At 39.0% G+C, this 27,875-nt stretch overlaps 1 protein-coding gene across 1 annotated transcript; it reads right to left on the bottom strand.

Annotated features, from left to right (window-relative positions):
* Window positions 1-959: 959 nt before the first annotated feature.
* Window positions 960-26,098, bottom strand: THOC1 (THO complex subunit 1). The gene is made up of 21 exons (XM_056137915.1): window positions 25,963-26,098; window positions 23,779-23,852; window positions 23,631-23,691; window positions 22,026-22,092; window positions 17,479-17,597; window positions 17,009-17,057; window positions 16,042-16,137; window positions 14,066-14,148; window positions 13,308-13,381; window positions 10,340-10,448; window positions 9,784-9,915; window positions 9,565-9,665; window positions 7,587-7,653; window positions 7,338-7,388; window positions 7,180-7,250; window positions 6,308-6,403; window positions 5,794-5,859; window positions 4,079-4,162; window positions 2,926-3,073; window positions 1,820-1,895; window positions 960-1,363 (listed from the first exon to the last, which is right to left on the bottom strand). Exons 1-21 carry the CDS (start codon window positions 26,014-26,016, stop codon window positions 1,068-1,070), a joined length of 1,974 nt encoding a protein of 657 aa, XP_055993890.1. The 5' UTR covers window positions 26,017-26,098; the 3' UTR covers window positions 960-1,067.
* Between the last annotated feature and the right edge of the window lie 1,777 nt (window positions 26,099-27,875).

The raw sequence follows: 27,875 nt of genomic DNA, 5'->3' as shown, positions 1-27,875 counted from the left end.
AAACCTTGTATGGAATTAGGATTTTAAAAATTGTAGTACTTTGTCATCATTGTAAAAACCTTATTTGGTCCAAAAAGCATTAATCCAAAGATTTTCAGATTAATCAGGCTTTTTTAGAAGTCAGCCTCTCATATAAGGTCTTTGAGAGAAGGGGGAGTGAATAAAAAAGTCTTGATTCCTGAGTGTGCCTTATATGCTGTGCACATTAGCACTGAGGGCTTTGATATTAACACCCTGATGTATGACTCATGGACTAGCTAGTGAAATCAAGCTTAAGCAAGAACATTACAGTGTAATATGCAATTGCCCTTCTTTAGAATTCAAAATGACCTAAGAGTCCCAGTGTTTATATGGGAATAGGAAAAGTAGGTGAACTATTACATATCCAGCTTTCACTGGTGTTTGGCTGTTTACAAGGTGCTTTCACAAGTATTTCATTTGCACTTCACCATGATCTCTGAGATTTTTTCCTCATTTAAAATGACTGGAGAATCTTTGGGAGATCCGTACAGCTAGGTTTTAGACTCGATCTGCTTCTTTTAGTAACTAAAAGATTTTCTGTAATGGGCCAGACAGTAAATACTTTGCAACCCATAAACGTGGCAGCTGCTAAACTCCAGGATTCATTAGTGTGTGGAAGGAACCATAGATCTAGTTAAAAACTGGACCAAGCTAGTCCCCTGTTTGAAAGCCATAAGAGAGGAATAATATTCAAGTTTCAAAAAGTGTTACAGGGTTAACAATGGCACATGGAAACATTTGATATAGTATCTCTTAAGGAAACTCAATGACCCTAAGTTTTGTTTGACTTTATTACTTTTTTTTAAAAATCTATAACATGACCTTGAGGTCATTTTGGCTATTTTCTCAACCTGTTTACTCAACTGTCCCCCCCCCCCAGGTCAGTTATTAATAGCCAATATGCATTCTGTTCTTGGAGCATCAGCCAACTGTACAACTGTTATATAAAAATGTTTATTGTTTACCAAAACCAGTGGACCTCTTATGAAATGCTGCTTGGTTAACAAAATCTTATCACAGTTTTAATAAAAAAAAGAAGAAAGAAGCTAACTATTTGTCTCATTGTCATTAGTTAGACTTTCTGCAAGGTCACTTAATCCAGACTTAGTCAGTGCATTAATCAGATTCTCAGGTGTTGCATGCACCCCCTCTTGATCTTGCCAGGCAACCAGTAGCTGCTTAGCTCTCATCTTCATGTCTTCACTGTCACACTCAATCTGTCTGATTTCTGAGTCTTTCAGTTCCAAGTAGGGAGCCAAAACCTTCCACTGTTCACCCAGTTTGTTGGCAAATACCTCTATCTGTTCCCCTGTTACAGGTTTATCTCGCCGAACATCAGGGCCTAGAAAACACAGGAAATGTAAGTTACATGCTAAGTACAAGCATATATGCACTGTAAAGCTATGGGGCTATTGAGATATTAACTTATAATAAGCTTTGTTAAAAGTTTTTTTTGTATTCTTTGCTATTTTTTAATACTGTATTTGCTATTTTTATGATCACTTTGAAATTAATCAAAGCTGAAAACTCATGAGCTCTAATTACTCAGGCTTCCCTGAAACCAGTTGCTCCCTTTCGCCACCCACTCCGAAGGTGAAGTGAAGTAACCTTCAAAGAGAAATACTTATCTTCCCAGCACTTCCACATTTCATTGCATAAAAAATATTTTAAGGTTTAAATCTCTACAAGAGCTGAGGAAAATGGTAGCAGTTGGGAAGTAGATGAAATTAAATAATGTGCCTCTCAACAAAGTATCCCAATCTTTTCCTATTTTGAAAAAGCCAAAATAATTTCTTACTTTCGTTTTCCTTTAGTAAAGCATCATTATCTTCCTCATCTTCATCCTCTCCTGTTTTTATTTCTTCAGAAGGAGGCTAAAAATGAGCATGAAGAATATGTGAAAAGGGGGCCAGAATGATAGCACAGCAGGTAGGGCACTTTGTCATGCAGGTGGCCGACAGGAGCCCAGAATCCCATCTGGTCCCTGAAGCAAGCCAGGAGAACCCCCAGAGTCCAGTTGGGTGTGGCTCCCCCCTCAAAAAAAAAAAAAAAGTAAAAGGTAACTTCTAAAATTAGACAGCTGGAGCTATTTTTTGGTTTAGATTCTGGTGGTCATGGGAGTCCAAGTGGAAAGGCCAGACTTATCCTGGAGTGTTAAAGTGAAGGTTAGGTTAAGGACTGTCAATGGACAGTGTTAACCTGGAGGAGGATGCAGGAGACCTGAGAATTAGAAACACTGCCATTGCCCCAAGGTAGAAAGAACGACTGCCACCGCCCCAATCATGGACAAAGGGAAGCAGTTAAAAAAAAAAAAGGTAAGTTGATTTGTAAAATTACCCAGAATATATGTTGGGGGAAGACTGAGGAGAACCCTGTTATAATTTTCTTAAAAAGAAAGTTTTATGTGCAGTATTATTATTTCACATTACACAATCACAAAACTAATGGAAAAGACAACAGATGAGAAAAATTGGTAACAAAATGCATTGGCAGATATGAAAACCTCATCATGGATACTAGTTTTCCCAAGGTTATATGATGTGTAGTAAAAAAAAAGTCCCTATCAATTTATATGTACTTTCTGTAAATACTAATTTTACAGAAATTAATTCCTCTAAATGGGGGGTGGGGGATTTAAATATGGTCATATATAAACTTGGCTTTTTCCTTAAAGGGTAATTGCAATTGTTTTGTTTTGGGGTCACATCTGGATAACTCCTGGCTCTGCACTCAGGTTATTATTCCTGGCGTGGTGCTCAGGAGACCATATGGGATACTGGGATTGAACCCACATCAACTACATGCAAGGCAAGCACCTAACCTGCTGTACTAGCTCCAGCATAGCAATTTTAAAGATGATAACATTAATGAATAGCTGTGAAAACATTGATCTATATTACTTACTGGTAATTCCTTTGCTAGCTTAATCACCATGTTTTCAAGATATTCTGGCAAACTTTTAAACTGCTGATTGGTTGGCTGGAAAAAATGAGGACTTCTCCGTGCTAATAGTCTCAGGGCTCTCCAACCATAATTGGAATTGTTCACTGCCCTATAAGACAAGCCAGTGTTAGTTTTTTCTGTTTTCATATTCCATTCTAGCTAGTATGATTCTCCATGTGAAACTCTATACTAAGGTAAGTAGTCAAACACACCATTTTCTCTTTTAAAAATGTATAGCATCTACACTTTGTAGCTAGAACATAGTCTTTTGATGATGTGGTGTTAAGGCTCACACTCCGTGATGTGGGGCAGCACCAGATACCAAATTTGTGACTTCGTTCATACATGGAAGGCTGGTGGTGCTACCACCAAACCTGATCCTTCAAAGCACCGTTTCTTTTTATCATGATCCTATTCTTAAAGAATTTCTCAGTGTGCAGTTCACTGATAAATGGCAAACACATTTTAAAAGTTGACAAAGGCAGTGTGGTAGTCACATCTAAGTCAGTATTGGTTACATATTGTATGTGCAGGACAGCAATTGGCTATTTAAGAAAGCCAAAATAGGTTCACTGTGATCAATAAATTGAAATACTAGCAGTGTTACCTTTGGATATGAATTTCAGAATATTTTGCGAATTCAACACCAAGGTTTTCATGGTGTTTCCGGAACACTTTTGGTAAGTTGAGCCAAGATTCAATACAACCTTAGTTTAGTGACTAAAAATGCCCCCAAAAGGGGGTGGGTATTGCTGTGGAGGTAGAACTGGCTCTAAAAGTAAAAACGTTACCACAGTTCTAAGAGTAATATGTGAACTTAAGAGAAGCTCTGAAAATAATGCTGTGGAAACAGGTGAGCTACAGAAGAATACAAAGCATACATTTATTCAGTCTGAGTTTCTGCACATTATTATTAAAAGCCCCAAGGTGAACCTCATCAATTTACAAGATGTACTAGCACTTGCTGGCCAATCAAAGGGAATGGCCACTGATGTGAGGATTTGCAATGGTGTGAATGAACCTGAGGGAGCAATAACTCCCTGATGAGTGTTTTAGTTGTTATACAATACTATTAAAAATAGTGGAGAAAATTGACATTAGGGACTTTACTTACTTATATTCATTTTCAACCATATTTTCAGGATCTGCTTGTTCAATGGCTTCTTCAAAAAATTCCTCCAGTGTTGGCATATATTCCCTGAGAATGACAAAGCAAAGCAATGACAAACGTGTGTTAATATATTCAAAATGGTGGCAATAGACAATTATAATGCTACCCACACAAGTTATAGTACTTATAGTACTTCATCTTAAAGAGGTAAATGACTTGCAACTAAATGTTTGGAGAGGGATACAACTGGTACTATACCACACATACGCTAGATGTGGGGCAATGTATATTATATGGCAGTGTTAATGCTCACAGGTGGCAGGAGTTCAGAATAGTAAAATTTCACCAGAAGGCAGAAATTTCTAAATTATGTCTACCTGTACAGATGTTTTCTTCTTAAAGCAGAATTAAAAAACTATAATGTATAACCAGTCACTTTGAAGTTTCAAGAGCTTAACTTTCACTTCATTTTTTTTTTCATTTCATTTTAGATTAGTAAGGTCAGTTTTTAATTGCATCTTTCAGAAATTTGTTTTTAGAAATTTAAAATAGTTATGAAATCCTTAGATCTTATAATTTGCTTAACTATTTTAAAAATCTAAGGATTTCATAAGATATCTCTTATAATAACTAGAAAGCTGATGTCTCTGATAAAAAGCCAAGCATTACATTTTACAAACTTTATTACAATAACAACATCTTTAATTGGAAAATATCACAGGTCAGAAAATGTATCTTGTGCATGTATATGCATGTCATACTAGTTCAGGTTTTCCTACGTGAGAAATATGTTCCAGAGCAGTAAAGCCTTACATGCAGTTGAGGGGTGCTGTTTCTTCACTTAAATATGAATTTCTCCTCCCCACTAAACGCAACTGTAGTAGGGGCCAGAGCTATACAGCCAGCAAGTAGGGTGTTTGCCATGCATGCAACTGACCCAGAATCCCATATAGTTTAGACCCCAGAATCCCATATAGTACCACCAGCAGTATTTTCTGAGTTCAAAGCTAGGAGTAAGTCCTAAACGCTGCCAGACGTTGCTCCCAAACAAACCAAAAAACTGCGTGCGTGCGTGCGTGTGTGTGTGTGTGTGTATGTAAAGGGAGCTGTAGTCCAAATAAGTTTGGGAACTTTTGTACTAGATTTTTATAAATATTTTAACCACGTTTTAGTTTTAAATACATATTGCAAGCAATCAAGACTAATGTAATGAATATCACATTTGCTGTAAATGCTTTAAACTTACCCTTAATAGCTGAGAGTGCCCATGTACGCTTCCCTAAATATATTTTCCTTTCCAGAGTCACTTTTCAGAAACACAAATAAACATATCTTTCTGAATCTTTGCCAAACTTTCTATTAATGGAATTCTGTTTGTATCTTTCTGTAAGTCTAATTTTTCCAAAGTAAACCTATGTTGGTAATTTTTAATGTACAATGTAAACAATTCATTATATCAACATGCCACAAACTTAACCATTCTCTTGGTATTTTGCTTAACCTTTTTTGCCATGACACTGCTAAGTAAATACTGTTCTACCTGTATCTACACACAGTCTACACACACTGGCCCTCAACCTTCCACAACTCACACACAAATAGGAAGCTTATCATTCTATAGTCATCCATATATAAATGTGTATTTCACAAAAAGGCTCTAATCTACTTTGCAGAACATTTCATAAAAGCAATTCTTCATGTGAACATTTTAAATTTACCTTGTTTCTGATTTACAGGCTTCCATATTATCAGGACATAGATTCCAAAGCCTTGTTAACTCCTCGCTATAGAATAGACAAAACATATAATGAATGAAAGACCTATTTTATGTCCTAAAACCAGATAGAAAAAACAGCAAAGACAATGGTGAATCCTTGGGTGCTAATAGATGCATTTTAAATTTTGGTATCAAATTTATATATACAGAGCTGAAACTGGAAGGTCACAGAGATTCAAGAACTAAACTACTAGTAGCTGGATGAGTCTTAACACTTGTCTATGATCTGGAAAAATGTCACAGCCAAGGGCCCTGGATTATAAAAGGAGACAAAAATGAAAGTCTTTTAGTTGCATGAACCCCAAACCCATTGGTTGACAGGGAATGATTTGCTTTAGCCATCTTTGCACACACCACTACATAAAACAAACAGCCCCAAAACTGGTGAGTTCTACAGTAACATCTTCATGTAAACGTGACTGATAACACTACTTATGGAGGAAAAAGTCACCTACTTTCCCATCAGAATCTTTTTGTTAGGTCCTCTCCCTAGAAAGTCCTCTGGTGCTGTTCTCTTCCGTACTACTCTTGTTGGCTTGGTATCGGATGTTCTGTGGTATAGAAAGAGAGAAAATTACCAAATAGAGATGGAAAAGTGTTTAATGTAAAATTTATTTATTTTGGGGCAGTAGTGATAGTCAATGGTTATTTCTGGCAGTGCTTGGGGGGAGGGGGCAGTCACAGGTCATGCCAGGAGAACTGGGCCAGCCACCTGCAAGACAAACTATCTGGCCCTATTCACTATTACTCAAAACTTACTGGTTTCCTCCTAAACTTTAGGAAGGAAATTCATTGTTCGCTTTTTTCCCCCTTAAAAAAAAAAATGAATACTTAACAAGACAAATTATAAAAAATGAGTATTTTTTTCCCTCAGTAATCAATTCGTTTCAGAAACAGTGATAAGAAATAGAAGATACTTGGACATATGGGTTGGAGGATAGCTCCATGGACTGAGCACATGCTTTTACATGCTGACTGCATGGTATCCCAAGCACTTTTAGGAATGACCCCTGAGCTCAGAACTGGGAGTAACCCCTAAACTGCTTGGGTGTGGCCTCAAAACCAATGCACACCCCCTATAAGACCGCAGCTATAAATTAATGTGGTTAGATATTAGAGGTCAAATGTGTTTCAGTAAAATGTCAGGAGAATCTGAACTTTTTCAGATTCTCCAGTAATGATCAGGGGTTACTCCTGGCTCTGCACTCAGCTATCACTCCTGGTGGTGCTCCAGGGACCATATGGACATTGGGGATTGAACCTGGGTTGGCTACATGCATGGTAAGCGCCTTGTCCACTGGACTATTTCTCTGGTCTCTATATTTACCTCTCTTTCACAAAACTTGGGCAGCCTTCATTTTTCCATGAGTTCCAGTTTTCTTCAGTATTTAATATATGCTGGAAAAACCAAAGAAATTACATTTGCTAAATGAAAGGCTCTTAAAATCTGGTGCTAAGGAGAGTGTGAAACTATAAAACACATACCTCTACCATCTTTGAAAATCTTTCTCCATCGGGTGGGTTTTCAGATAGTAGCTGTGATTAGAAAGAATATACTAAGCTTTCAACAACTTTCTGCATCATAGGAGTGGTTTGTAGGCAGAGAACCAAGAAGTGTTTGTGGTCTTGTACCTGAGCTTAACTTTATCCTTATTTTCCTATTTGGGGCTGAAACAAAGAAAATTCTAAATTTCCATTTTGTTCAATCATGGGTTTGTTGCATGTTGAACTTACTTGATAAACTGATTTTGTGGTATCTTCAATCCAGAGTGATTGTTCATCAGTTAAAACATAGTTAGAACTAGAGAAACAAAACAGTAAAGTATGTTACAGCAATATACATTCAAGATTTATTACGCTGTCTTGAAAAATATGTGTATAACACATCAACCATGTTTTAAACAGTTTTAAAACTATGAGGAATAGTCATTAAGAAAATTTTTATACTTTGCCTTCTATTTATAAGAGGGTTATACTTTTATCTTCTATATGAGGGTTAGACAAAAACATGAAGGTAAAGAATAAAACCTTCAATGATCAATACTATAACTACAGAATCATAATATTTCTTAAAATAAGCTTAATGTGGAACATTAGCCTCTGGGACATTAACATTTATCTGGATAATGGGCAAGGCATGTTACACCCCTTTAAACTATAACATACAAAATGACTAAGTCCCTCGAGCTGAGGTGGACCCCAAATTATTAAAAACTGCCATTAATTCAGCTCTCCCTATGTGCTCTTATAAAAGGTAAAGGTAAAGGCCCTCCCATTGATCGTCGATTTGCTCGAGCAGGCCCAGTAACGTCTCCATTGGAGACTTTGTTGTTACTGTGTCTGGCATATTGAATACTCTCGGCAGCTTGCCGGGCTCTCCGAGAGGGGCGGAGGAATCGAACTCGGGTCGGCCATGTTGGCCGCTTGTAAGGCGAACGCCCTACCGCTGTGCTATGCTGATAGACTAGCATGTGTCAGAATATGAGCACTTTAATTGCTTTTTTAATTGCTTTTTAAAATTGTTTCTCATAATGACTACATGTAACTTAAAGAGACTACTGAGGCAAAAATCACTATAGTGATTTGCCCAAGTTCACAAAGAAGCAGCACGTAAACCTAGTTCTGGAGCCAAACTCCTTGATCATTTAACAAGCCTCCAGAATAGATGAAAACCATTTTTTTTGGGGGGGGGGGGCACATTTCGCTGTGTTTAGGGCTTACTCCTAGCTGGTTCAGGGGACCATATGGGGTGCTGAGGATTAAAACCATTATCAGGTGCATGCAAGACGAGTATTCTGCCGGCTATCCCATCTCCCAGACCCAGAGTAAAATTTATGAGTGCTTGATATGTATTATTTTTAATTTTGTTTTGGGGTCACAACCACAGAGCTTAAGGAATCAAATACAGGCTCCCACATGCAGACCACATATTCTAGCCCTCTGAGCCATTTTCCCATGTGTTATCTTAATTATCAAAGAAGATTCACACCTGGATTGATTCAAACTAGGAGATGCAGAGCATTGTTCTTCACACAATGACAATATAGCTTTGCACCTTGCACCCAAATACTAATGGTAATGAGCGCTATAGACTTAGTTATGAACATGACAAGAGGAAATGGTCTCTGCTGTAGGCAGAGCTCCTTAGTCTTGCATGTGTGTGTTGAATGTCGTCTGAAATGAGAACTCCTTATGTTGCAAACTGATGCCTGTGGATAGTGCCACCTCTTGTGAGGGGCATTTCTGGAGAAAAAGGGGCCCAGTGGTGCTTAGAGGCCAGGTGGTGCTGGGGGGCAGAACTTGAGACCTCATGTATACCATTCCTTTACATTTCTCTCTCCCTGGCCTGAGAGAAGTGTTTTTGACTGCTTGCAAACCATGTTTGAGAGGGTGTGAGTGAGATGAAAAAGGAATGATGAAGGCAGGAGGAAAGAGCTCTCAGTAGCCACATGAGAACTCTCAGGAAGCCCTAATGCTGTTCTTAAGGACAGACTTATTGAGAGGAACTACAATTAGGATATTTTCAATACAATTAGGAGTAAACAATCCTGTATCCAGTGATGAAAACATAAGCCTCTGATTATCTAATATTGCTGCACCATAATGTTCTACTGATGTGTTCCTTGCACAAAGAGTCTGGTACCTAGAAAAACACATCAATAAAGAACATGTTTTGCTATTCAGAAGTCACTTACTGTCCATATTAACTCACCTTTTGAATTTGACCTGCCCCTTGAGATATTGAAATAAAATGAGATACTGCAACAAGATGTGACGACGAAAATTACTGTCACTCAGTTGTAAATCCATCAGCTAAACAAGCACACACAAATACAAAATATTAGATTCAAGCTTTGTTTAATGGCTCAGGTTATGCTTATTACAGAAATTAAAATTTCCTGTATGTTTAACAGAAAGGAAAGATTTGTACCTTTTCACTTGTTAAAAATTTTGCAAAATATACATGCTCTCCTCCTGTTTTTAATTCTTCCATCTTTTTCCTTGAAGCCTGGGTATCATCTAGTTTGTAACTTTTAAATACAGCTAAGACTTCTTCAGAATACTGTAAAGTAAAAGTATCAATTACTTTAATATGGCATTTTTTTCACCAATTTAGTGCTCCTCTCTATGAAAACATCTAGAAACTAGCTTCAGCTTATCAACTATGTGCATTAAGCAAGAAAAATTAGTATAGCAAAACGAGGGCAAAATGGTCATTTGTACTGTAAAAGAAGGATTTCTTAAGTTGTAAAAGGATAAAGCAACGAAAAGAAATACTTTTGAAAATACACAGAAATTTACCATGAAATTAAGTATGTAACCAGCAAACTTACACATAAAGTCAGTTAAATATTCTCAATTTAGCATCTGTATAATTAAAAAGGCATTAACACAGAATATGGAAAACAGCTGAAAAGTGTCAAGTTTTGGCATTGCCACTATCTGTAAATATGGGTCTTTCAGTAGTCTGCAATTTTTTTCCTCACCTTGAGAAAAGTTTTCCAGGAAACCTTCTCATAGCATTGCACAGGATTCCTGAAGTAATCCTGAAGTGACCAGAATTTTCTGTACAGGTTGTAATCAATTGGAATGGAGCTAAAAAAAATTAGTAATACAATATATTGAACACATCATTTAAGTTCTAGAAATATCTAAGCGTACGTAAGTTTTCTTGGGTCACAAAACCCTACTAAGAAACTGATGAGAAGGTTGGAGTGAAAGTACAGCAGTTAGGGTGATTGCCTTGCAAACCCAGTTTTGATCTCTGCCATTCCATATGATCCCCTGAGCACTGCCAGGAGTGATCCCTGAGTGCAGAGCCAGGTGTGGCCCCAAAATGACAACCACCAAAAAGAGGCCAATGAGAGCTATGACCTTTTTCCAAGAAAAGTGTGCTTTCACTGATATTCATGTAAATTTTAGAAACAGTTTTAGGGGATTCAGGCCCAAACCCTTTTTATCTTCTGTAGTGAGATTCCTAAATTTTGGCCGGAAACAAACTATTTCAATTATTCAGAAGTAAAGTCTTTCCATGGTCCTCTGAGTCAGGTGTGGCTGTGTTTTCTATTTTTCATTTCTGCTGCTTATGCAGATATGACAATGAGCCATCTTGGACCAAAGAAAAAAGATCAAATTAACAGATGACACAATAAATAAGGAGAATGTGGGTCCTATCTGAAGACAAGTATTCTCACCTCTTGTCTCCAAACTTTTGCTTTTTGGGTCACACCCAGCGATGCTCAGGGGTTACTCCTGGCTCATGCACTCAGGAATTGCTCCTGGCGGTGCTCGGGGGACCATATGGGATGCTGGGAATCGAACCTGTGTCGGCCATGTTGGCTGCGTGCAAGGCAAACGCCTTACTCGCTGTGCTGTTGCTCCAGCCCCGTCTCCAAACTTTTAAGAAATTAATTCTATGCTATTTATTAGTATGAATTTGAATATATTTTAAAAACCATAAGCACTATATACTAAAAGACATAATAAGTCCTAGTATGAAACAAATAAGGGATATAAAGACTTAATAGGAAAGTCATTTCTTTAAAAACAAAAATTTTATTTTTTGGGGTGCCCAGCAATGCTTGAGGTGCCCCAGAGGCCACTTTTGGGATACACTCAGCATTTCCTGATAGTTCAGTGCCAGGGCTGGGTGAGACAGTGCTGCATGAATCTGGGGTGCTGGGGAGCCACCAGGTACCCAGTGATGCTGGGACCCAGGAAGAGGGGTGGTACCAGGGTTTGAACTTGAGTATCCTAGACATGTGCTTTAGCCCTTTGAGCTATCTTCCTGGCCATAAGCCTTTTCTTTAGTATCTTTATTTTAAGGTTATAATTCAAATTTTAATTTGACTGCATTATTAAACTACAGTGAGAATCAGTCTTTTAAATTTAAAAATTATAAGCAATCTGTGGAGTTCCTGCCCAATTCAATCAGCCTACTCAATGGCTGAATAACTAGCAATACTCCAACATTAAAATAAAAAAAGTCATAAGCAATCTAAATGACTATAAAGAATTTCAATAGTTAATATTAAACATTTTATATTTTATCCATGAGATTTTTTTGGGTGGGGGGAGGGGTGTTGTTTTGGGGCCACACTGGGCAGTCCTCAGGGTTTACTCCTAATCTTGTATTATCAGTTAAAAATGGCCAATGAAGGGAACAGAGAGTACAGGGGTTAAGGTGGTCGGTCACACTGCATGCAGCAACTCCCTAAAATAAAAGCCTACTTTAAGCTCAAGACAAGTTTCCAAAAAAAAAAAGAAAGGAAGCCAAATCTGTAACAACAGTTACTAGACAATGAAGAAACATTTGAGTCTTTATATATCTTAAATAATGAAGAGAACTTTGGGTACTTTACATATCTCACTATATATTAATACTAGGTGACAAGGGTAACTAGTAATTGTCTCATTAGGCCATCGCTGATCAACAGATGCTGATCACTGAATCCATTCCAACGAAGAAGTTGATCATAAAGTCTATTCCAATTGAGGTGGCATTACTACATCTTACAGATACTTAACATAATTTTCAGTAAAGTTAAAGTTATGCCAATAGGAAATATTGAAACTAATCTTGGAAGAATTCTGATACTCAGATTTCTTCCAGATTACCCAAAGAAATATAGGAATCCACATTACTTTCTGTATTTCTTTGGGTAATCAGGAAGAAATCTGAGAATCAGAATGCATCTCCCCGTGCAGAAATAGGAAGGAACTTCCTTCTCCTCAGGAAATTCTTTCTAACTGAAATAGGAAGTTTGTCATCTAAGACAATGGAAGAGAGGTAGTGAGTTTTCTTTCATTATACCCTATTTCTCTTTCTCACTGCCTTTATCCAGCCTCAATATATTATTTGAAAGAAAGCACAGGGCTAAAGAGGATGAGGTAAGAAATCAAAAAAGATATGAGAGGTAAAGAGAACGGAAGTTTATCTTTCCCACTTCATTAAAAAGTCAGCTCAGGAGACTGGAGACAGTGCAGGAGGTAGGGCACTTGCCTTGCACTTGGTGAACCCTGATTCAATCCCAGGCACCCTGTATGGCCCCTTGCGCTTTGCCAGGAGTGATCCGTGAATGCAGAGCCAGGAGTAAGCCCCAAGGCCCGCAAACAACAGTAACAACAACAGACAGCCAATCCCCATGGGCACTTCTCTACAAAGTTGACTAGGCAGAGAAATGTCTAGGTCACCAGTGGTTATGACTTCAATGAGAGAACTATCTAGACTCTGTAAGTAACAAACTACCTTGTACCAAAATGCCTGCATACAATTCAGATGCCAGCTGAATCAGTCCACTAGTAATTTAAGATTTGTAACTTTAAAAGTAGATACATAAAAACTAAAAAGATAAGCATGACTTTCTTCTTATCTACACCTCACTCCAACACTTGCTAAGTGATTGTTAGGCATTATCTTTGTAAATCACGAAATCTGAACTTATAAGAACTTACCAAGTTGTTGGAGCTTCATCATCTCCCATTTCACCTTCTTCGACATCCATTCCTTCCTCTCTGTCCTCAGTGTGCTACAAATTGAAAAAAGGTAAAGCCTGTGCTGTTAAACAGAAAGGTGTTTACACACTGCTAGACAAACATCAGTAAAATATGACCACAGTAACTCCCAAGCTCCACAGTAATTTTAATGTGAATTTAATTCAGTTCCCCCCCAATACTAACTTGACTGTGAAATCCCTTCCCCCATGATACTTTTCTGATAGTGCTCGTTTTTACTACCTACATGCCCATATAGGGGATTGTGATATACCCTTTTAAAGCATTATAATGGTTAAAAAGGCCTGAATATACAGATGCAGAAATATATCCATTTTATATGTTTAAAGATGAAAGTGAGGGGCACTGATAGAGATAGCATAGGGGTTAAGGCACTTAGCCTAGCCTGTGGCCAACTATGGTTTGATCCCTGGCACCCCAGGCACCGCAGGTTGTCCCTGATCACTGCCAGGATGATCTCCAGCACTGAGTGAGGAATAAGTGTGAGGAGTGTGGACCAAGCCCCTGTCCCCCCCGCACACACAGACACAAAAATGTAATTTCCGAATAGTATATACAGAATCTCATTTTAGGAATAAAACTACATATGGAAGAATCCTATAAGGAAGACAGAACATGGTCCTAATTTTTCTGATGATTTAGAAGTCCTATTCATGTGATCTTAATAAATTTGTACGTTCTTTACATATAAGGCTTACCTTTTGACCCAGTGTGCTTTCCTGCTCGTTGGTATTGAAAACAGTGACATTTTCCAGGTTAAATTGGCTCTGCAAGTTAAGACCTATTTACAAAAAAAAAAAAAAAAGATTCAAAAGAAATTCACCATATAAAATTTGTTTGCAATAATGTAAATCTGGGGGCTGGAGAGATAGTACAGTGGGTCAGTGTCAGTGGGTAAGATGCTTGCTTTGCACACACCTGACCTGGGTTATACACAGACACAACACACACACACACACACACACACACACAAAACTTGTTGTTACATAACCCCAAAATACAAAAACAAATAAATTCATGATTAAGAAAAAGATGAAGTCAGGAAGTAACACACATAGATTTCAAGTTATTTCCAAAATGCATTTTAAGACATTTCTGATTGCCAAAGAATTTCTTTTCATGATAAGTTAAAAAGGTTATAGAAGACCTAACTATGATGTGTGTATGTACATGTGTATGTGTGCATACATATATAAGGACAGTATAGTGGGGTAGGGTGTTGCCTTGCATGTGGGCTACCCGGGCTCAATTCTCAGCAATGTATATGGTTGAGCCCCAGTAGTAATTCCTGTGAGAAGAACCTGGAGTTACCTGAGCATCACTGGGTGTGGCCCAAAACCAAATCACAAACAAAAAAAGGGGGAGGGGGAGGAGATGATCAGAAATACTAATAAGTAAAATCGTAAATGTAAATTAATTCTGGCTGTATCAAATAAATAGGAAAAAAACAGATCTAACATGACTGAAACCAAAACTTCACACATAAAAATCACGGCCAACATATAGTTTTAAGCTCTTAACCATATTTTAATTTATTCCTCATAATACCTAAACGCATGGTATATTAGTTGATATTAATCAAAGAACACTGACTCAGAGATAAGATCTGATTAAGGATGCAGCTCTGCAGCAGAGCACATGCTCTGAATGTATGAGGCTAGTGTTCAATTCCTGGCACCAAATATATAGAAGATCTAGTATATTTGAACAAATTGTAAAAAAAATGTGGAGAACTGACAGCATTTCACTTTTGGGCCTAGAGAGTGGTTACAGAAGTATACATTATAATAATTATACACTTAATCCAAGTACGTTTCTCTGTATCATAGAGATTCTACCATATTTCACAATAAAAACTGTTAGACATAGGCAAATATGCCTAAGTGAGGAAGAAAATGGAAGCAGAAAAATCAGCATATAATTAACAGATGAAATACCAACATGATAGTTCTGTGACCCATTTACGTATTTTAATGTGATTTATCTGTAAAATGTATTTCATCTTTCTACTTAAAAACAAATCAATTGGGGCTGGAGCAATAGCACAGTGGGTAGGGTGTTTGCCTTGCATGCGGCCGACCCAGGTTCAATTCCCAGCATCCCATAAGGTTACCCGAGCACCGCCAGGAATAATTCCTGAGTGCATGAACCAGGAGTAATCCTGTGCATCACTGGGTGTGACCCAAAAAGCAAAAAACAAACAAACAAAAAAAAAAACCCCAAAAAAATGAATCAACGACTTTAAGAGTTACCTGTATTATACACTAGAATTAGTATTACTATTAATTTGCATTATTATTTTACTAGTAAGTGAAAAAAAATTAAGTGGCACTTCTAAGTGGGCTGGAGTGATAGCACAGCGGTAGGGCGTTTGCCTTGCACGCAGCCAGCCCGGCCGAGCCGGGTTTGATTCCTCTGCCCCTCTCGGAGAGTCTGGCAAGCTACCAAGAGTATTCAATATGCCCAACACAGTAACAAGAAATCCCACAATGGAGATGTTACTGGGCCCGCTCGAGCAAATCGATGAACAACAGGAGGACAGGACAGTACAGGACAGGCACTTCTACATGTTCATTTTAAAATTACTTCTATGGTCATTATCATTATATCCTAATCTATTAAAGACTACAAGATTTTCCTGCAAAAAATTATTATTTAATATATAAAAGCTTACCTGATTTCTCTGATAAAGGAAAAAGTCTGGCCAAAAAGAGCTGAATTCGTCCACAGAAGACAGTATTCTGAGATTTTGATAATCTTCTTAGGAGATCTACCAATAAATGCAAATGAAGGTTATGGGATCATTCCATGTTAACCAGTCTGTCAAAAGAACTTTCCTAAAGGAGTACTATCAAAATGGGACTAGAAATCATTGTCACCAAAAATAAGTAAAAACTAGAAAAAAAACACGTTGAGCATGAACAGCATAAACTTCACAAAATATTTTTGTTTGTTTTCTGGGTCACACCTGGCGATGCACAGGGTTACTCCTGGCTCTGCACTCAGGAATTACTCCTGGTGGTGCTGGGGGAGAATATGTTATGCTGGGAATCAAACCCAGGTCAGCTGCGTGCAAGGCAAATGCCCTACCCACTGTAATATCGCTCCAGCCCCGACTTTACTCAATTTTTTAAATTTTTCATAATGTCCACCCCCCTCCAGAATAGGCCATATCATTGTCTGTTTTAATAAATATTTAAAATGAAGATAACTAGGTAGGTTTGGGGATTCCAGCTCAGTGTTAGAGCACAAGTCTTTCATGTATGAGAAAATGGGTAAAATTCCCAGTAACACAAAACACTAAACTGTTAAAAATTGCTTTTCAATTGATTAGACAACATCAATGAAAACAAAACAAATTCTTAGCCTCAGATGAGAAAACTGAAGTTATCAATGAGGGTGGAAGTAGGAGTGAACAGCAAAGCTTCTACATACCATGAAGGAAGAATGGGCCAGGGCTGGGGGTGGAGGAGAGGTGGGGAGGGGAGTTGTGGTGTGGTTAACACTATTCCTAAAACATTTTTCCCCCTTTAATACTTTTACACTAGAAAAAAAAATTATCTTTAATCACTTTTGCTTCGTTTACCATTTGCTTTCTGGCTATATTTGTATTTTAAAAGAATTTCATCATGACTACTTACCATTGCACATACGTAGTAAATAATTTTTCCCAGCAGAATAGAATGTGTTCTGAAATTAAGACAGAAATTTTGTTGTTCAGCTGTTGTACATCCATCAATGGTAACAGGAAGTAAAACATGAAAGAACATTAATATGGACCGAGAATCTACTATGCCACTTTCATGTTTATCAAGTGAGTATTTTCAATAAATAAAATATTTTGATACAGATGGTAGCAAATTTTGATACTGGTCAAATAAACATGAAAGTGGGCATTTTTACTGTGTTACTAATTCAGATTTTTGCACTTCTACCTTTGTTCATGATTTAGTCACCCTCACAAACAGAATATACAATTGTTTCATAATGACAAACTTTTTGACAATCAACAATATTAGAAATTTAAGCAAAATTTCTATCCAAAGGACCCTGGAGCTATAGAAAATATTATAATCAGGAAAAGTCAAAACAACAAATACAAGGTACTTACAGACTTCCAAGTAGCAACATTTTTTTCCACAAAAGTGAATATTGTGTCACAGAGATCCAAAGGAAGACAATCCAAAACATCTCCCAACAATACAAAAGGTGTAGAGGCAGTACAAATACCTTCAAGTGGAGCACAAGTCAAGGTTTAAAGGACTTTCTAGTAAAATAGCCCATGCAAAATAACTCTGAAAAGTATCATAGAGGTACTATTTGCGAACACTAACAAGCTTTATAAGACAAGCAATGGAAGTAACACAGATATGTCCTCAAATAGGACATACTTAATAAGTTTTTGTGTGTGTACTTAATAACAATGATGATAAAAATCTTGATAAAAACTGCTAGAGCATTTACTATATGTCAGGGACACTGCTTTACAAATACTAACACATTTAATCCTTACAACCCTAAGAAGTAGGTAATATTATCTTCAGTTTATAGAAAGGGAAAACTGAGACACGGAAATGTTAAGTAACTTGCCCAAGATCAAAGAGCCAGTAAGTGGTAGAGCTGGGATACGAACCCAGGCAGTCTGGCTCCACAGTCTGTTTTCTTCACCACTAAGCTATTCGAAAGAATATAATGCAGCCAATTAAAAATGATGGTTATTCAGCTATAGAAAACAAAGTATTTCACAATGCCTTTTCAGCAATTCTGATTGTTGGGGGCGGGGGGGGGGGGGAGATTCTAAACAATAAGGGTGCGTCTTTTGTCGAGGTAATCAATGTAGAGAAGAGTTAAGTAGAAATCATCTGCCTCACAGGCATTGAGAGGGATGGGAGGAGGGTATATTGGGGTTCTTCGTGGTGAAAAGTGAGTACTGAAGGGAAAGATGTTTGATCATTGTATGGCTGAGACTTAAACCTGAAAGCTTTGTAACTTTTTCCACAGTGATTCAGTAAATAAATATAAGAAGAAAAAAATAAATAAAAAAATTATGAAAAAAAAAAAGTAAGGTGGAGCTCATGCCCAATTCAATCAGCTAATCAGTGGCTGAATAAATAGCAGTACTCCTACGTTAAAAAAAAAGATGGTTATCACAACTCAACTTGAAAAATGCTTATGATATAATGTTAGGTGAAAAAGGCAGGATTCAAAACTGTATGTATATTAGTTACAATAATGTATTTTTTTAAGAATAAAGAAATTCAAACCATATACCAAAATGGTAGTTCTAAAGTAGAGGAATCATGACTAGTATTTGCCCTTTCTCTCACTTCTGCAATTTTGTGTCTTTGTGATTTTGAAATGTCTTCAAAAAAGATAAAAGATAGAATATTGATTTCAACTAGTATTAAATAAAAGGTAAAGGTAAAGGCCCTCCCGTTGACCGTCGATTTGCTCGAGCGGGCCCAGTAACGTCTCCATTGGAGACTTTGTTGTTACTGTGTTTGGCATATCGAATACTCTCGGTAATTGTACTGGTTGAGGAGAAAGATTGGTGAAAATTAAGAAAACTTCAACTTACTAGAGCAGTTAAGAATTTCTTAAAAGTAATACTGCTAGCTAAAAGTTTTATGTCTTTGCTCATTCTTCTTTCTGTTTGAAGGTAGTAAGTACAATTGTTAAGGAAATAGCACTAGTGGGTGTGGCCCAAAAACACAACCAAAAAAAAGAAAACAGCCACTTAAACATGGCACGAAAAAGTAAATCAAGCTCAAACAATGCATCGATAAACTATGTTTTGAAAACATTTTTACTCTGCACTAGTAGGACTGCACTTGGGATGTGCTAAGACCCGAGAGCCAGTTTAAGAAGATTTCAACCCAATACAAGCCAAACTGATCATGAGAACTATTTTAAAAGGAACCACACAGTGAGATCTATCAATGAAAGATGTTACAGTAGGGAGCAAGGTAAGCAAGGCCAGAGATGAGACAAGTTAACTCTCGGCACTTAATTTCCAGTGGTGTGCCCTTTACATACAAGAACTGAGCATACTCTCTGCTCTTACTTACAGTAAAGTCTGGCATAAGTTATCCTTCACTTGTAATTATAAAACTTAAGAAAATTACCTAGATTCCACTCCCAAGGATTTTGATTTAGTAAAACTAAGCTAGGGTTTGGCAACTTCATTTAGAATAAATTTACCGGTGATTCCCCACAATTTTCACAATAATGTCCCACCCTCAACACCACTCTTTGCTTCACCTTAAACCCTGGCCATAGCTATGCCCTCCTTAGTTATCAAATAACTTGATATGATCATAATTTATATTTTAACATTTTCATTAGAATACTTTTCCCCTACACAGTCGTCAGCTTGGCACATGGTTATTTCCTACTCTAACTTTGTTTGCTGGGGGCTTGGAGGGATTGTTGGACCACACCCAGCAATGTTCAAGACTTCTGGCTCTGTACTCAGGGATCATTCCTGGTGGTACTTAAAGCACTCTAAGTGGTGCTGGGGATCAAACTGGAGTTGGCTGTGTACATGGCAAGTGCCTAAACCCTTGCACTATCTCTCTAGTACTCTACCATCTTTTAAAGCATTAGTGTCAGTTAATCAAAACAACTCCTCTTGACCCCTTTGAGCAGATCAACTAACCCATGCTTCCCAAGAAAACTCAATGTAAATTATAACAATCATCATATCCTGTTTAACTTTGTTCACGTAGACTGTGAACTGCTTAAAAGGTAGGCATATTGGGTTTTTTTGGTTTTGATATTTGAGTCATCTACCCGGTGATGATCAGGGTAAGTTACTCCTCCTGGCTTGGTGCTCAGGAACCATTTACAGTGCTCAGGGGACCATCTGTGGTGCTGGGAATTGGCTGCATTAATGCAATTAAAAGGTAGCCATATTGTATGTTTTGACGAGTATAATTTCTGGCACTGAGTATATGCTGAGTTGAATTTAACAAAACATTTATGGACAATCTGAAAACATGTCACATAAACAGTAACAGGAACACTCTCCCTCAAAAATGAATTTTCACTGTCAAATTAAATAAAAAAGATCAGAGATGGGGCAGTTTTAGAGCACATGCTTTGCATGTGTGAGGCCACGTTCAATTTGCCAACACTACAAAAATAAATTTTGAAAAGTTAAAAAGCATTTTAAGGCTTTATGGCTTAATTAAGTGCCTAAGACCTCATTTTTCTCAAGTAAAATCAAAGTTCTAAATATAACAATATACCTTTAAATGTTAAGGATTACCCATCTGCATGTGGTAAAGATTACCAGAGCATTAAGAGCAACATAAAGTTAATCAGTGAACTAACTTCTACTACAAACTATTTAACAAAAGCTGGACAAAGGACACAGCATTGTAGAATTCAAATTTAAATATTCTTAGCTTTTGTAGAAATGAGTATTAATATGTAAATGCCTTAGATTAAAAGGCAGTTGTCACAAAAATTATCTGAATTATCTCAATTACCAAACGAGTAATTTAACCAAACTTGTGAAAGAGCACTGATAAACTAATTTTTCATTGCTTCTTTCTGAAAATATTTAATGAGTTCCTACGACTGAGCATGTGTGTGTTTCCAGAAAATTAATCCCAGGGTCTCACACATGCAAGGAAAGAGCTTCCAGTTCATGATACATGCTTTTGGAAGTGCTTCCTAAAATTAATCACCTATTGCCCCATTTTGTTTCCTACTCAGTCTTTCACAAGACTTTCCCAGTAGAATTTCCTCCATAGCACCTCTTTAGTAAGGCATATAAAGCCATTTACAAATGATCTTAGTCTGCCCTCCAACTTTTCCTTACTATATTATCTCTCTCCTTTGTTCCACAAGAGTTCTTTATTTATGCTGAACTTGTACGAAAAATTCATTGTCCAAATTCCTTTCCACCCAGTGTTTTCCAAAGTGTGGCATTACTGCCTTTCCCCTCCAGTGGAATAATCTAGGAGTGTGGCAGTAACCTCAAGCTTAACTGGGAGTTCTTTCTGTTTTTTTCATTTAACAAAGATAATTTCTAAAGAAGTACCATGATTTTTAAATTTAAAAAAAAATTTTTTTTTTGCTTTTTGGGTCACACCTGGCGATGCACAGGGGTTACTCCTAGCTCTGCACTCAGGAGTTACTCCTGGCGGTGCTCAGGGGACCATATGGGATCCTGGGAATCGAACACGGGTTGGCCGCGTGCAAGGCAAATGCCCTACCCGTTGTGCTATCTCTCCAGCCCCAAATTTTTTAATTTTTGAAATAGGGGTCACAGGTCAAATAAATATGGTAGCTTTGCTTTACACTCTGAAATTTAGAGTCACTTAAATTGCAATTCCATTAGCCACTAGAGTCTCCAGGAAATATGATTTATTGGCCATTGAATCGCCAAGTCCTAGTTCAGTACCAGGCACATAGCAGATGCTCAATAAATAGTAACCAAATAAAGCAACCAGTGAATAAATGTCACAATGTTTGCTGCATAATAGAGATGAAAGAGGTACTATCATTGAGATTTCTTGATAAAGATGAGAGACATAAACTGAAGAATGAACAAAGTCAGATAGATGGAGAGGTAGAGGAGAATAAGTTTTAAACAAAGCACGTCACGTCCAAGATTACTTAAAACAAATAAAAAAAAAAACCACTTACCTTCAGTTACTCCCCCAATAGCAAGAGAAATAATAGCTAAAACGTTTTCACATGATGAATGATTTATCTACCAACAGAGGAGAAAACAATTTAGGGGCCAGAGTTCAGACTAACTTGGTAAAAATATAATACTGCCATGAAACTGATTTTCACAAATGTGGGATAATATAATTTCTTAAAGACAAAATTACTGTGATGAAAATATTAAAAATAAGTTATAGAACTTATTTGTAGTTCTACAGTTACAGAACCATGACATGTATCAAGTGAATAATGAGAAAGTGGCCCACAAAATTCAAATTTTATGAAATTGTTCTACTAGCATGATTAAGGCTTAAACTAATCCAACACAGAAGTGCTGAGGTCATAACTAAATCAATGGCACATGTCATATGACCAGGGGAATTATCAATCTGGTGCATCAATGTTTGAGGGAGAGCCATATCAAAACATTATTCTGAGGCCCAATAGCATTACAAAAAACAGCATTTATTGAGTGATCATTAAGTTTTAAACTTAATCATCTGTGCACAGCTGTATATCCCTTCTTACAAATGAAACTGAAGTTCAGAAAAGCAAAGCAGCTTGTCCACTACTTCACAATAGGTTTAAAGAAAAGGAAAGAATGAGATCTGTTACAGATTTGTCCAAACGAAACAAACTAGGGAGATTATCTTGTACGTTTTTAATTTGGGAACACACCAGGCGGTGCTCAGGATCACTCCTGGCAGGCATGGGGGGGAACATATGGGGTGTAGGGGATGGACCCGCAGGGGCTGAGTGCCAGGCAAGTGTCCCACTAACTGTACTATTGCTCCAGTCCCAAAACAACTTCGGTATTATGACCATTAGGAGAGGATCTAGCCTCCTGGGATCTAAATTTCATTAAACCAATAATGAACTGTTGGAACTTTTCATTCAGTAATCATACTAAAGGTAAATATATAGATTGCTTATGTTCAAATTTCTCTTAAGTTGCACAGGACCTAGCTATTCTGGTATCTCACTGATGAGGGTGATGTAGAGAAGTTAGGGAATTAATTCCAGTTCAAAAGCTGAACATCCTAGATCGGATTTTCATGCCAATACAGATACAGGATGAATTAATCACTGTTTTTACATAGTGAAGTAAGAGGGCTCATCTTTTAACTTCTAATTCTGCTCAGTAAAACTCATGGTCACTTTTTTCTTAGTCATTTACTTGGAGAAGGATCTTTTCTTCTTAAAATTTATGAATTTGGTTTTGGAGTCACATCTGACAGTGCTCAGGGGTTACTCCTGGCTCTGCAAATCATTCCTGGTGGACTTGCGGCATCAATAAGGGTGCTGGGTGAGGATAGAACCCAGGTTGGCCGATGCAAGGGCAAGTGCCCTACCCACTGTACTATCTCTGGGCCCTGGATCTTTTCATTTATTAAACCAAATCCTTAAATAGCACTATTTCCAAAATCCTTATTACCTACATCCAATATTAAGATCAAGGCATTTCCCACAAGGTCGCAAACTCACTATAAAAAAATTAAATATCAAGTCTAAGAATAAGAGCAACTTTAAAAAATAATTTTAATTTCCCAGCAAAATTTTAACAATTAAAAACATACTTACAATTTCTTCTTCTAGGACACCTCTGAAAGCTTGGTCAAGGGTACATTTTTTTTCATTTTCACTATTAAAAACAAAAGACACTTGCAGTTTGAAAATAGCTCACATTAATTATAAAGAGGCATACATTTCATGGGTATCAATGCATTACCTCCCAGGTAACTGGCTGAAGGTATTTAACAATGGCTTGATGTTTTTGTTGTTCAAGGCCTCTCTGGTAGACTTCTGAAAAAATAAAAACAGCTAATAATAGGAACGACTCTGTTTATTATGGGCTGAAAAACATCACTTTTGAATGGTGTGTTTAACTAAAAGTGCTTAAGCCTGGAAAAAATTACTGGCCATTCTATTAGTAAACTCTTCCAAGTCCATTTTCTATTACACACTCTCATCACTTTCAGTCTGATAAGAGCATAAGAACACCCCAGTTAGACTTCTTTATTTCAAATTTTACCTCTTCCCATCCTGTATCACATTCCCAGAGTTACAGTGAACTATCTCTAAATGTTATCAATAAGAGCCCCACAAATTGGAGGCAGAAGAATATAATACAGTAGGTCCCTCCAATCATTGGATAAGGAGCTTTTTTCTCATGTTATAATGACATGATGTTATTCGGGAAGATTATCTAAGGACCTCTGGTATTCTACTTTCAAAAAATATCTCAAAGGGAATCTTTATTTACATGTTTTCGTTTTTGAAAAGGTTATTCCATTCAATCTTTCAAAACTTACTCTCCACTAAGTCCACTCATATGTCAACATTTTTAGTCAAGCTCACTCTAGCATATTCACATATTCCTGTTGTTCTTCCCACCTGCTCATTCAAATTCAGTCTATTCTGTTACCTCTTCGAGGCAGCTTGTTCAACACGTTAAGTACTGAAAAAAAAATTCTGCTGTTCTAGACATAATTAAAAGACAAAATACTGCAAAGTCACTTATTCTGTGAAATTTCACATAGAGTTGTCAAATCAGTTTACTACCTCACATAGTTTTGTTTGTAAAATGTTCAATTTTGGCTCTAGCAGGAATAGGCCGTGTACCCTTTCTCTTTGGGCCACTCCTCTTCAGTTAAGTAAGACTCGTACTTATACCAGCAACTACCTTGGCGCAGCTGGGGACTTGTTAGAAATGGGGATCTCTTGTGGTCGGAGCAGTAGGAGAGCAGGTAGGGCACTTGCCTTGCACACATGCGCTGGAGTTGATTCCCAGCATACCATCTGGGCTCCGGGGCACTGACAGAAGTGATCCCCAAGCACTGGGCTAGGAATAATCCCTGAGCACTGCGGGTGTGCCCCCTCCAAAATCAACCTGCAAATCTCAGGCCTCATCACAGACCCAATGAATGTTGAATCTACATTTAATGAGATCTCGGTGTGTGGGGGGGAGGGGGGGGATCCTCCACACACTGACTATTGAGACGCAGTGCGCTAAATTACCTCTAATTAAATGGTGCTTTCCTGGCTCTTACGTGATTTTGGATATTTCTAAGCGTTGTTTTCAGAATTTCAGAGACCAAAGATTACAGCAAAATGCACATAGGCAACGCAAGATCTGGATGACGAAATAACAAGATACAATCTAGTCTAAAAAAAAAAAAAAACCAAACCCGATCATGGAGGGGAAAAAATGGCTCCCGCAAACAAAATTAAGTCTATAAAGAAACAGATTCCCACACCCCTATCCCCGTCTTTTCATTATGGCATCACTAGAACTATGTAAGCACAGTCGAATATCTGAGAAATTGAATCCTGGCTTGAAATACTGGTACAAATGTTAATGACAAATAGCCTCAAGCGGGGCTCTCCATCCTGGGGGCGCGGAATGGAACATAAAAACACCGGGTAAGAATCCGAAAAACCAAAGAAATCACCAGCTTGAGCTGGGAGAGAGAATCTCTCGCTTTCTCTCAACCTGCCAGGGACGAAAACATCCGCCGTTCGGTTATAAACAAGCGAAGCGAAACGCGGCGGGAGGGGCTCACAACCCCTCTTCCTTAACGTATGAAGATGAAAAGCAGCTGGCACCCCTGCCCCGTCCCTTTTCTCCCCGCTGTCGAGGGCGCGGGCTGCAGGTTCGGCGCCCGGCCGGCCGGCCGGTGCCCCTCGCGGCCGCTTCCCGGGAGCCAGGCCCGCCCGCAGCCAACATCCCGCCGACCGCCCGGCCGAGCAAGGCCGCCGCGGAGCCCCGGTACCCCGGGGAGGAAGCGGGGCGGGCTCCGGGGGCCCGAGGCGCGGCGCCCGCCCCACCGCGGCAAAACTCGAGGGGTGCCGAGGGCCTGAGGGTCGAGCTCATCCCGGGTCAGGTAGGCACCGTAACCCCCAACCTGCTCACCGTGAACCGCGTCCGCGCTTCGGGCAAACTGAAGAGCGGTGGCGTGGGAGACATCTTTAGGCTGCGCGTGCCCGCCACCACGCTGCGGCGCCTGCGGATGACGTCACCGGAGCAGCGAGATTGGGCGCTGCTCGCGGCTAGAGCGGCCTCGGGGAGCGGGCGCGCGGGGCGCAGGAAAGTGGGCCCGCCTGGCAGGAGCTTAATCGGGATTAATAGGCCTCTGTTATAAGTGGGTGACCCTTGGACTGACGGCAGATGAGCCCTATGCGCTCGGCGCCCGGGCGGGAACCTGGGCGCGACGCACTGGCCGTGGTTTCCTGGTTCGGGCAGGGCGGGGTAGATGGCAGTGGGCGGCGCGGAGTGTGGTCGCTGCCCGGGAATCCGAGGCGCGGCGGGGCGGCGTCAGGGATAGGCCCTGGCGGGGGAATAGAGCAGTGGCCGGGCTCTGGTCATTGTCCCCAAAGCCGTGACTTTTGCGGGGTGTGTTGAGCCAGTTGTGCGGGGTTCACGGGCATGGTGGTCGAGGAGCAGCAGTTCTCTTTCTGCTCGTGTTCCAGTGTGACCCCAGGGTTGCTGAAAAGCGCAAATGAGATACGGGCCCCGGTGGCTATGTGAGCCTTTATATAATTATAGATACATAGGAAGGTTTGGGAGCCACACCCAGTGGTGTTCAGAGCTCTCACCTGGTGATGCTCAGGGCTTACTCCTGGCTCTGTGCTCAGGGATCACTCCTGGTGGTGCTCATGGGGCCACATGGGGTGCAGGTGATTTAACCCAACTCAACCACGTGCAAGGCAAGTGCCTTACCCGCTGTACTATCACTTCTGGGCCCTGAGTCTCACTGATGATTTGACACAGATGGACTTATAGGAAAGAACAAGCGTGTGGAAGCACACAGTGCTTTTCCTCGGTTAGAAAAATAGGTACAAGCTATGGCTACACAGCAATTCCCTCCACTTGTCTTCACAGAGATGTGACTAATAGGAAGTCTAGTGGGAACTTGATATCCTAAATTGGCACGTTGATTTAATGAACTGATTTAATGTGGCTGGTATAATGAGATTAGTATTACAGATTTTAACTATCTGGAGTACCAATTAGAGAGGAGAGGAGAGGTAAATAGAATCCACTTCTAAATGTAATTGACACTTCTAAATGTAATATTATATATTGGGTTCAGGTATACAACAAGATTCCATATTTGTACTGTGAAATGATGTCAGTGATGTTATGAATATACCCTACAGTCATACTTTGTTTTTTCTTCCTCATTTAAGAGTCACTCCTTATTTAAGGGTGCAATATAGTAGTAGTATTAACTGCAGACCATTTTCTACATTTATTTGCCTTTCTGACTTATAACTGGAAGTTTGTACATTTCACCCATTTTGCCTTTGTTCAACCCTTGCCTCAGGCTTGACTACCATCAGTCTGTTTTCTGTATCTATAAGCTTGGATTGAAACAACTTTTTAGTTTTTGTTTTTTGTGCTGGGGCTGGAGCGATAGCTCAGCATTTGCCTTGCACACAGCCAACATGGCCGACCGGAGTTCGATTCCTCCGCCCCTCTCGTTCGATTCCTCCGCCCCTCTCGGAGAGCCCGGCAAGCTACCGAGAGTATCTCGCCTGCACGGCAGAGCCTGGCAAGCTACCCGTGATGTATTCGATATTCCAAACACAGTAACAACGAAGTCTCCAATGGAGACGTTACTGGGCCCGCTCAAGCAAATCAATGAACAACGGGAGGACAGTGACAGTGACATTTTTTGTGCTACACCTGGTTGTGCTTGGGGTTACTTCTGGCTCTGCACTTAGGAATCACTCCTTGTGGTGCTCAGGAGACCATATGGGATGCAGGATGCCAGGGATGGAACCAGATCTGCCATATGAAAGACAAACACCCTGCCCATTCTT

This window comes from Sorex fumeus, unplaced genomic scaffold (genome assembly GCF_029834395.1).
Source record: "Sorex fumeus unplaced genomic scaffold, SorFum_2.1 ptg000128l, whole genome shotgun sequence".
Taxonomy (NCBI): domain Eukaryota; kingdom Metazoa; phylum Chordata; class Mammalia; order Eulipotyphla; family Soricidae; genus Sorex; species Sorex fumeus.
This window is presented reverse-complemented; position numbering and strand designations above follow the sequence as displayed.

Bases quoted from the DNA above. Each gene is read 5' to 3' on its own strand.
- THOC1 (XM_056137915.1), bottom strand. From the start codon at position 26,016: ATGTCTCCCACGCCACCGCTCTTCAGTTTGCCCGAAGCGCGGACGCGG. The intron at 10,449-13,307 runs GTAAGTTCTTAT...AATTTTTTTTAG, and splicing joins GATGAAGCTCCAACAACTTG to CTCCATTCCAATTGATTACA. The intron at 1,896-2,925 runs GTAAGTAATATA...GCTCATTTTTAG, and splicing joins AGCTAGCAAAGGAATTACCA to CCTCCTTCTGAAGAAATAAA.